At 42.2% G+C, this 11,414-nt stretch overlaps 1 protein-coding gene across 1 annotated transcript in view; it reads right to left on the bottom strand.

The window, feature by feature from the left end:
- Positions 1-7,675: 7,675 nt before the first annotated feature.
- The window catches only part of LOC106806539 (leucine-rich repeat-containing protein 57-like), a 7,810-nt gene continuing 4,071 nt past the window's right edge, over positions 7,676-11,414 (bottom strand). Inside the window, exons 5-6 of the mRNA XM_014808517.1 lie at positions 8,824-8,883; positions 7,676-7,717 (exon numbers count right to left, since the gene is read on the bottom strand). Coding sequence (XP_014664003.1) covers positions 7,676-7,717; positions 8,824-8,883 — 102 coding nt within the window. The remainder of the gene's footprint in view (positions 7,718-8,823; positions 8,884-11,414) is intronic.

Consider the following 11,414-nt stretch of genomic DNA (forward strand, 5'->3'; position numbering starts at 1 on the left):
ACACACACACACACACACACACACACATACATACACGCACGCACGCACGCACACACAAACACAAACACAAACACAAACAGCGCAATGATTTTAGCGATGACTGATAATCGTTGGTAATGTTTTACTTGTTTGTGTGGGGCACTTGTTTTACTATATTGCGGTGTCAAACGTGTCAGATCTGTAATTTCTTTTAGAGAGGTGTGTTTACGCACAGGCACTTGGAGCGTTTTAATAAAATATAATGCTAAATAAATACGAAATCTATTTACTACCAAAGTCTTAATGTTTCTATACTCTCTTTCACCTATTATTGCCAACAATTTCCTGAAAATGTCCAAATGCTCATCTGCAATACACGCTGGCCGCCGCACGCTAGCTGCTGCACACTGACACATAAATATATAGTGTATAATTATTATCTTATATATATAAAGTTGTTCAGCCGAATTAGTTCGTACTCGCATAACTAGAAAACTCCGCAGCCTAGAGGAAAACTAAAGATATTTTCAGAAGCAGCACGTCTGGGAGGTGGTTCTAGCTGAAGCAAAAATTTTAAAAGTTAAAAATGCTATTGATCAATATAGATGGCGGTGCGTACAGATTAACATCACGTACGTGTAAATCCATGGGTATACCCTTAACGGTGCAGTGGCCTAATCGCTAGAACATCCAACTCCTACACCGGATTTCCGGGTTCGAGTTCCAGCTGGGGAACTTATTTTCCCATTTTTCCCTTCTTTTCCTTTACCTACCTCTTTAGTATGTATTATTTTAAATTTTTTACTTTTTGCTTTTTATTTTTTATATTTAATAATCTATCTTTTATCTTTTGATTTCTTATTATATTTTACTGTTTGGGATGGGATGGCATGCGATGGAATGGGATTGGATGGCATGGATGGCATGGGATGCGATGGGATGCGGTGCGATGGCATGGCATGGCATGAGATGTGATGAGATTGGATGGGATATGCGATGGGATGGGATATGGGATGGCATGGATGGATGGATGCATGGATAGATAGATAGTTCGATTTTTTTGGGTATTTTCCTTTCAACCAAGCGGTCACCAACTGAGTAACGCCACTGATTTCCCCGGGCAACGCCGGGTATACCGCTAATACTATATATTAAATTTTATGTATCAGTGTGCAGCGGCCGCCAGCGTTTGTTGCAGATGAGCATTTGGACGGCATTTGCAGGACATTGTCGGCAATAATAGGCGAAAGAGAGTATAAAAACATTAAGACTTTGGTAGTAAATAGATTTCGTATTTATTTAGCGTTATATTTTATTGAAACGGTCCAAGTGCCTGTGTGTTTACGTTTAATGTAAATGCTGGTGGAACTGATTACTTATACTATGTAGCAGTAGCAGTATACGTTATGTGGCGTGTACGTACACGTCCACGTACTCTATACACCGCGCTATTTAAAACTCACAGCGTTTCCCGCTAGTAAATAGGATTATATGTAAATTAGACGGGAGATGTAAGTTATTTCACTGAGTCTCTTTTCTGAAATTTCGACGCATCGCCGCACGAATGTTTCCCTCGTTGACATTTTGAATTAAATTTTTGTCTATTTTCGGTGAAAAATGTGTGTCGCCTAGATCCGAAATTCGTCAGGGGGAATTGGTCATATTCTACCTATTGTATTCTACCAGTGTATACGGAATATGAGTTGATTTTGCATTTTATTTGAATACTGTTTATTCAAAATAAATTACTGTAAGCTAACAAGGCTGGTCTTAATCGTTTTTAGATCAGATTTGATGTACTTAATCATTTACACCCAGCAAGGCGTGTGCGTGCGTGCGTGCGTGCGTGTGTGCATGTGGCCTCTCTCCTCGTTCTCTCCCTCCCTTCTCCCTCTCTTTCTCTGTTTCTCCATTCCTGATGTATCAGAGAAATCGTACGATGGAACACCTCCACGATGGCTGACCGGCATTTCGTATCCTATTATATACATTTACAATTCAATTCGTGCCCAATATCAATTTATAGCAATTTGCATCCACAGTAGCAGCTTTCGACTAAAACATTTGCGTTCTGTCGCATCATACATGATTTACATTCGCTCCATTTCGTACATAGCCCGTGCTTAACGGCGAATGATTCTGTAAAAGGGTGTAGTAATGTATGTTAAGCATATATAAGGTAAAACCCCACTATTGAGTCTCACAGGGCAATGTCAGCGCATTTTACGCTATACACTCAGTCTGATTTGACATTTATTATTCACTTCAACACACTCGTTTTTTTACAAAGACATATTTATTTACAATATTTAGCACATGTATAGAATTGAACAACACTAAAACAACGTGCTACAGTAATCATGTTAAACTATGAGATCTTGCAAAAACTTTATTCATTCATTAACTAATTTCAAAATTAATTTCACATAACTATAAATTTACGGTTCACGGTAAATCTTCACATTAAAACCCTAGAAAACGTCCGCAGGTTGAACTGTGTACACGTGTTCTAAAACAATATAATATCATAGCATATTAATAACAACATGCATAAATATCTTGATAAATATTAAGCTCAACACAACATTATATAAGAACCGAGTGAGTTCATAAAACTAGCCTTAGAAGATTCCGTGGTTGCAGTAACTTGACGGATTCATTCGTGGGCGGATAGATGGTAGGTCGGGGTGGATTGGATCGATGGTGATTGGAAGGGGATACTGCATGTGTAGTAGCGTCATGGAAACCAAGTACGAGATGGATGATTAACATAATCATATTATATAGCATGATTTTGAAAGGGTCAGTTACTTCACCACAATCATGTAATCCTTGGAAGGCTATACTTAGCATTCACCGAGATGGAAGAAATCCACTATCACGATACTCATCTTCAGCAATCTAAAGCAACACCTGAATAGCTTTCGCTGAATGCTGAATGTTCGCGTTTCATAGGGAGACTGAACAGAAAGGAAATGCACAACGCTGGTAGCCAGACTACCAAGAAGTACCAAGCCATCTATTCAGATTGGACGCGTTGCATTTGGTAGAAGTGGGCATACATCCACTAATGGATTCCAACATGCGTATATTACCACGCGATCCTGGTCCCTGGTAAAGCTACACAAAAACGCGTTGGTTTGCGAAAGCATTTAACTGGCACGACAGTCACAGTTTTGCAAAGTGCTGCTGCGACTCACAGCATGTACTCTGGAGGCAGTTTTAGCGTAGCTCAACCATGTTATAGAACTCGTAACGAAGAATATAATTCTCTCGTTGAATGTACCGTTCGTTGGTGGTAGTTTGAACAGGAGTGCATGAATAGCATAAGTAAAATGAAATCTACTTCCAACGAAAGCCAGGTGAAGTTAAGTCTTATTAAGTTACCCGAAGCTAGATTTAGAAAAATATATATTACAGATTAGTAAAATGTCAACCAGCATATTCGTTATCCGTGTTCAGATGCCGGAGCGCATTGCCTGGTTCAGAAATGTCAGCCGGACCAATTTGCATAAACGAGTCCGGTTTTGTCTCGGATGAACATGACTTGATTCTCGACTACAAGCCTAGATCATTCGCCAGGTTTCACCGGAGCAAATGCCAGCGGAGATGGGGGTCAAGGGGGCCAGACCCGCTTGTTACGGTAAGTCTGATTTTTTCTATTATGTCGCAAAAACATATTCGAAATATAATAAAATAGTTCAAAATAGATCATATATAGTCAAAATCTATCGAATTGTTACCGTAACTCACTAAAACAAAGAACTGGGGGCCGAGGGCGCACCTCCCGCACCTACGCTCTCTGCTTTGCATTCACTGGACCTCCTCGTTCCATTATTTCTGGACCCGCCCCAGCCCATTTTTAATCGATTCGCCGAATGCTCCGTCAGGACGGGGCAACTTGACCAGAAGTGCCCGAAAATGTCTATGAGTAATGGTTATGGATAATAGAAATGGCTAATGGCATCACAGCTGGTTGTGACTTGTCAGCTAACGGGACAGCTATCTCGACTAGTGTACCGTACACGCGGCAAATTTTATCCTACATCAAACTAGCTAGGGTGTGACCGGAATTGTTTGACGTGGGATCAAATCCTGCAGCCTGTACAAGGCTAACAACAACACCCAGTCCGCAACTCTCAAAACAAGTGAGGTTGAGACACTGCTACGCGGCCTAATAATGGAGCCTTATATGAGAGCGTCAGTCCCCGAACTGTCCCCCTAGCGGTAGGCGCCAGCAACGCTCGTTATGTGCACACAGCACATGGCATGCACGGGCGACACAGCTGACACTAACGCTACGCGTTCTCGGTCACAGAAAGTCGCTGAAAAGTCACGTTGCGAGGATCTCTCACAACACCAACAACAACGACAATAACATCACCACCAACCACAACAATTAACACACTTATAAGAGACAATCCAATGAGACACCGGCTATGCGCGCACCTGCCGCTAGCAACGCTGATCGTCAACTCGGTTACTCAGCAACCCGCAAGTAGTCAGGTCCATTAGTGCAAAATATGGGCCGAATCGTTACAGGAGTGACAAAAGTCTCAAACTTTGCACAGTTGTAGCTTATGGCAGTACTAGAATTATTAGAGGGTGTGCTCAATGCAGATATTCCTTAGAAGTGAATTACAGATGATTAAATGTTTGAACCACCCGACTCCGAACCCCCCTACAGCGCCCACCTGTATACAATGCCAATACATGTACAGCTGTACAATGCGCCAGTACACAGGGTGTTGCTATCCCCCGGGCGTGGAGGGACGGTCACGTGATACAGTTGACGTATACTTCAAAACTTAACAGTAACCATAACCCTAACTCCAACACTAACCTTAACACTAAATATCTATATATCGGATCTCTATATATAGGGGTGTCATCCACAAAAATTAATCTATGGTGTGGGGACAGATATCATGATGCAAAAACCCTAACCCTAACCCTGACCCTAACCCTAACCCTGACCCTGACCCTAATCCTAACACTAGTGCTGCCACGTTTCGGGACAGTCCCTCCACGCCCGGGGGATAGCAACACCCCAGTACACACAGTACAGGCGGGCGCGGTAGGGGGGTTCGGAGTCGGGTGGTTCAAACGTTTAATCATCTGTAATTCACTTCCGCGCCCATATATTTGCTAATATATTGACTAATCGTGCGTCAATAAACTCAATATTCACAGAGAGTATAGCTAAGACATGTGTCTATAGGTATCTAGAATTTTGGAAAAGTAACTCAAATCCTTCGCGAGATATTATTAGAGTTAGTACACTATCCTACGGGCCATAGCCGCGCGTATATAGCCTATGAGCGATACCGTGCGTATATTTTTGGTAATTAATTGAACTATTCGTGATTCAATAATAAAATTCACGGGGATTATAGCTAAGACATGTGTTTATATGTATCTAGATTTCTAGAAATGGAGCTCAATTCGTTTGCGAGATATGAGAGTTAATACACTTTCATGCCGCCAATAGCGCAATAGCGTATGCGCGCGAAGGGGGTAACAGCTGTATACAATGCGCCAGTACAGGTGGGCGCGGTTCAAACATTTAATCATCTGTAATTCACGTCTAAGGAATATCTACATTGGGCACCCCCTCTAATATTTATAGTACTGCCATAGGCTACAACTGTGCCAAGTTTGATGCTTTTGTCAGCTCTGTAACGGTCATGAAGCTAAGGGACCTGACTAAAGTGTTTACAATCACAATTGCATTGAATAACCGAGTTGACGATCAGCGCCGCACTGCGGATTAGTTCCGCCAGTACCCCATGGACACGGCATCTTGCACGGCAACCGTTATAATCTGCCTAGTACGCGCGTGCGTGTCTTTTTGCACAAGGGTCCGCCACGTCTTCAGCGACTAATAAATAGAATTATCTACACGACATCGGTCTAATGCAAAACATGGAAGAGTTATCACGTTGTACTTTGTGTGATTCGATCTCACACACATGGCTTGTACACGTGAGGCATACACGATATATATATATATATATATATATACACACGTAAACTACGCCTACGCACGCGCACATACATGACGCATGCATGCACACACACACAAGCACGCACACACGCACATGCACACACACACAGTCAACCCCGCACACAGCCTACTCGGCACCAGAGATATTTATATGGTATTTACAACGTAAGGTTGATGTGTACATGAATAAATAATATACATTAAAGGTGACGTATGCTGGGTGATACTATTCCGAAAATGGCACATTAACCATTTACGTAATTCGATCTAATTTCTACCAATCAGAGCATCTTCTTAAAGCAGCTATAATGCTGTTGCACTTGTTCAAGACTCGATCGTTCCTCGTTTTTCCCTACCATAGGTCGATTACAAACCCAACTACCACGTAAGTGGCAAATCATGCCAAGTTAGAAGTGCCACGGGATCACCCCAGCTTTAAGTTCGCCATTCACAATGGTTAGACACCAACACACGTCGTGTGCTAGCACGATTAGAGACACCATATTCATCCACAACCAGAGTCAGTTTTAGTAGTCAGCGTTATGATCTATGTGCATGACCGCATTAGCATGCTGGTGGCTAACCTAATTTTTATTGTGCCACGATATCAGGCCTCACACTGCAGTCACCACACCGGTAGCTCTAGCACTATAGCCCTTGTTCGCCACAGCTGTACCTGCCAGCCATACCTGTGGCGAACAAGGGCTATAGTGCTAGAGCTACCACACGGGTTGCTGATACACTGATCCTCACAACGCACTGACTTTGACCTCGACCGTTTGTTTCTACACAATGCCGTTCAATGCCGGTTAACAAATGAAATTATAGACACGCGACTGATGTGACTAAACCACATGTACGAGTATGATGCTGCATCCATGTCATTGAATGCCACTTTACACCACACTCGACAGTGCATTTCCTTGCATCAGGATTTCCAGCTAATGTGTAGACAGTGATTGGCCAATTACTGGAATTTTATTAGAAGCTCGTCACTGTGTACTCAGTCACGCACTTTGGCTCATATGCTGAGCATTTAACCTGCAGGCTGGGACTGTTTCATATGAGGCCCTGAGGACCTCAACTTATCTCTCATGATGCTTCTACTCACAGACACACTCAAAGCAATGACATTTAATTTTTTTAAACTTGCAATTAGCCACATGTGGTAATGCATCATACCAGACGTTTGGCTCAAGTAGACAGACACAACGTAAGGTGCTGTTAATACATGCATAAAGCACCTATCACGGTCTATGGAAGGAATTACAACATCTGCAAATTAACCTACATATAAATATACTACCTTGTCTTAGGCACCTCACAGCTAGTTATGGACAGTTATCCCATATATAAGCTATGACAAAGATACAGAATTAAATAAGCCTTATGAACATATTTAAACATGACCACAGTGATTACCATATATGTAGGGTTGACTGTACATGTATACATGCACACACGCACATACCCACATACACACATACACACCACACACATACATACATACATACATACATACATACATACATACATACATACATACATACATACATACATCAAACAAACATACATTCATAGATATACATATACATATACATACAAGCAAGCTGTACTTCAAAACGCACAGCTATATATTTAGTGGTGGAGCATAACCATGATCTTTGGATGATTTATTGCTGTCATCATTCAAGCAAATTTCTTTTTGGTTGCTGTGTACCGCTCCATGTACTGCAATAAAAGCAACAAAAGACAAGATGTTAGCAAATATAACTAATCTACCATGGCTCTTAGTTTACCACCATATATGCTATGCTAGGCTCACTAGTACAAGCTGATGCTTGCTTACCCAGCCTACCTCCTGGTCTGAACTATTGATAATTACCGAAGAAGTATGTACTTCTAGCCCTATTAAAAGTAAAACCCTTCACTGATCAATATCAACTATTTCAGACAGAGGAGAGGATGAAGCTGCATTAATAGCTGCATGTAAATTCTCTAACACCACGTCACGCAATCGCCGATTCATCTAAATAGCGTAAATCCCTCTACTACATCAATGCTTAGTCCATCAATGACAAGATAACTGCAGACAGTGAGTCATCACCGTGGCAACTAAAGCATCTTTGTCTGAGCAATAGTGGTTGAAGCCTAAAGCCCGGCGCACACGCGAGTTATTTTACTCAAGTAAAATGACGCATGAGTCATATTACTCACGTGTGCAGCAAATTTTCGTTTAGTAATTGGACGCATGCGTCATTTTACTCACGTGTGCAGCAAATTTTCGTTTAGTAATTGGACGCATGCGTCATTTTACTCACGTGTGCAGCGGATTTTCGTTGAGTAATTTGACTCATGCGTCATTTTACTTGAGTAAAATAACTCACATGTGCGCCAGGCTTTAGTGAAGCTTTGCAATGGATGAGCTAGCTGATATGGGAAGACAAGCAAACACTGAGGAGAGCTCAGAAATGTGTTTTACATGCAAGTGTGAATATTCGACACCATGAGGACATGTATTAATCTTGGTAATATCTAACACTCACACCTGGAAAGAGTAAACAAGGTTGCACATGCAGACACACTGCCGACTTGACCAGGGTTGGCTAGAGAAACAAGAAGCCTCTCCAGTATCATCATTGATGGGTAAACAGGTGAGAATTGACCGTAGGTACTAATGGTAGTGAATACCATCAACTTATTACTTATCAACAGATTACCCACTTAACCTGCTCCCCTCATCGTAACCTCATCACCTCATCGTGACCTCATCGCCTCATCGTGACCTCATCACCTCATCGTGACCTCATCGCCTCATCGTGACCTCATCACCTCACCTCGCAGTCGCAGCACTTCAGTCGCGGACACTCGGCCAGACGCGCAGACACCTTGCTGATCTGAAAATGTGCGCACGCAGCAATGTTTAGCGGTGCGAAGTGACGGTGATAGCAGTAGGTAAGCAGCAATGATATTGTTAGCTGTAGGTGCGAAGCAATGATAGTGTCGGCTGTATGTAAGCACTAATGATATTGTTAGCTGTAGGCAAGCAGACAATGATATGTCGGCTGTAGGTAAGCACTAATGATATTGTTAGCTGTAGGCAAGCAGCAATGATAGTGTCGGCTGTAGGTAAGCACTAATGATATTGTTAGCTGTAGGCAAGCAGCAATGATAGTGTCGGCTGTAGGTAAGCACTAATGATATTGTTAGCTGTAGGCAAGCAGCAATGATAGTGTCGGCTGTAGGTAAGCCACTAATGATATTGTTAGCTGTAGGCAAGCAGCAATGATAGTGTCGGCTGTAGGTAAGCACTAATGATATTGTTAGCTGTAGGCAAGCAGCAATGATAGTGTCGGCTGTAGGTAAGCACTAATGATATTGTTAGCTGTAGGCAAGCAGCAATGATAGTGTCGGCTGTAGTAGAGCACTAATGATATTGTTAGCTGTAGGCAAGCAGCAATGATAGTGTCGGCTGTAGGTAAGCATAATGATATGTTTAGCTGTAGGCAAGCAGCAATGATAGTGTCGGCTGTAGTAAGCACTAATGATATTGTTAGCTGTAGGCAAGCAGCAATGATAGTGTCGGCTGTATGTAAGCACTAATGATATGATAGCTGTAGGCAAGCAGCAATGATAGTGTCGGCTGTAGGTAAGCACTAATGATATTGTTAGCTGTAGGCAAGCAGCAATGATAGTGTCGGCTGTAGGTAAGCACTAATGATATTGTTAGCTGTAGGCAAGCAGCAATGATAGTGTCGGCTGTAGTAAGCACTAATGATATTGTTAGCTGTAGGCAAGAAGCAATGATAGTGTCGGCTGTAGGTAAGCACTAACGATATTGTTAGCTGTAGGCAAGCAGCAATGATAGTGTCGGCTGTAAGTAAGCCACATGATATTGATAGCTGTAGGCAAGCAGCAATGATAGTGTCGGCTGTAGGTAAGCACTAATGATATTGTAGCTGTAGCAAGCAGCAATGATAGTGTCGGCTGTAAGTAAGCACTAATGATATTGTTAGCTGTAGGCAAGCAGCAATGATAGTGTCGGCTGTAGGTAAGCACTAATGATATTGTTAGCTGTAGGCAAGCAGCAATGATAGTGTCGGCTGTAGGTAAGCCTAATAATATTGATAGCTGTAGGCAAGCAGCAATGATAGTGTCGGCTGTAGGTAAGCACTAATGATATTGATAGCTGTAGGCAAGCAGCAATGATAGTGTCGGCTGTAGGTAAGCACTAATGATATTGTTAGCTGTAGGCAGGCAGCAAGGATAGTGTCGGCTGTAAGTAAGCACTAATGATATTGTTAGCTGTAGGCAAGCAGCAATGATAGTGTCGGCTGTGAAGTAAGCACTAATGATATTGATAGCTGTAGGCAAGCAGCAATGATAGTGTCGGCTGTAGGTAAGCACTAATGATATTGTTAGCTGTAGGCAAGCAGCAATGATAGTGTCGGCTGTAGGTAAGCACTAATAATATTGATAGCTGTAGGCAAGCAGCAATGATAGTGTCGGCTGTAGGTAAGCACTAATGATATTGTTAGCTGTAGGCAAGCAGCAATGATAGTGTCGGCTGTAGGTAAGCACTAATGATATTGTTAGCTGTAGGCAAGCAGCAATGATAGTGTCGGCTGTAAGTAAGCACTAATGATATTGTTAGCTGTAGGCAAGCAGCAATGATAGTGTCGGCTGTAAGTAAGCACTAATGATATTGTTAGCTGTAGGCAAGCAGCAATGATAGTGTCGGCTGTAGGTAAGCACTAATGATATTGTTAGCTGTAGGCAAGCAGCAATGATAGTGTCGGCTGTAGGCAAGCACTAATTATATTGATAGCTGTAGGCAAGCAGCAATGATAGCGTCAGCTATAGGCAAGCAGCAATTATATTGTTAGCTGTAGGCAAGCAGCAATGATGGTGTCAGATCTAAGCAGGCAGCAATGAGTGTCAGATCTAAGCAAGCAGCAATGATAGTGTCGGCTGTAGTTAAGCAGCAATGATAGTGTCGGCTGTAGTTAAGCAGCAATGATAGTGTCAGATGTAGTTAAGCAGCAATGATAGTGTCAGATGTAGTTAAGCAGCAATGATAGTGTCGGCTGTAGTTAAGCAGCAATGATAGTGTCAGATGTAGTTAAGCAGCAATGATATCGTGTCAGAATGATAGTTTAAGGCAGCAATGATAGTGTCGCCTGTAGTTTAGCAGCAATGATAGTGTCAGATGTAGTTATGCCAGACAATGATAGTGTCAGCTGTAGTTAAGCAGCAATGATAGTGTCAGCTGTAGTTAAGCGGCAATGATAGTGTCAGATGTAGTTATAAGCAGCAATGATAGTGTCAGATGTAGTTTAAGCAGGCAATGATAGTGTCGCGTGTAGTTAAAGCAGCAATGATAGTGCTAGATGTAGTTAAGCAGCAATGATAGTGTCAGATGTATGTT

The sequence above is a fragment of the Priapulus caudatus genome, unplaced genomic scaffold (assembly GCF_000485595.1).
Source record: "Priapulus caudatus unplaced genomic scaffold, Priapulus_caudatus-5.0.1 Scaffold9, whole genome shotgun sequence".
Classification (NCBI taxonomy): Eukaryota; Metazoa; Priapulida; class Priapulimorpha; order Priapulimorphida; family Priapulidae; genus Priapulus; species Priapulus caudatus.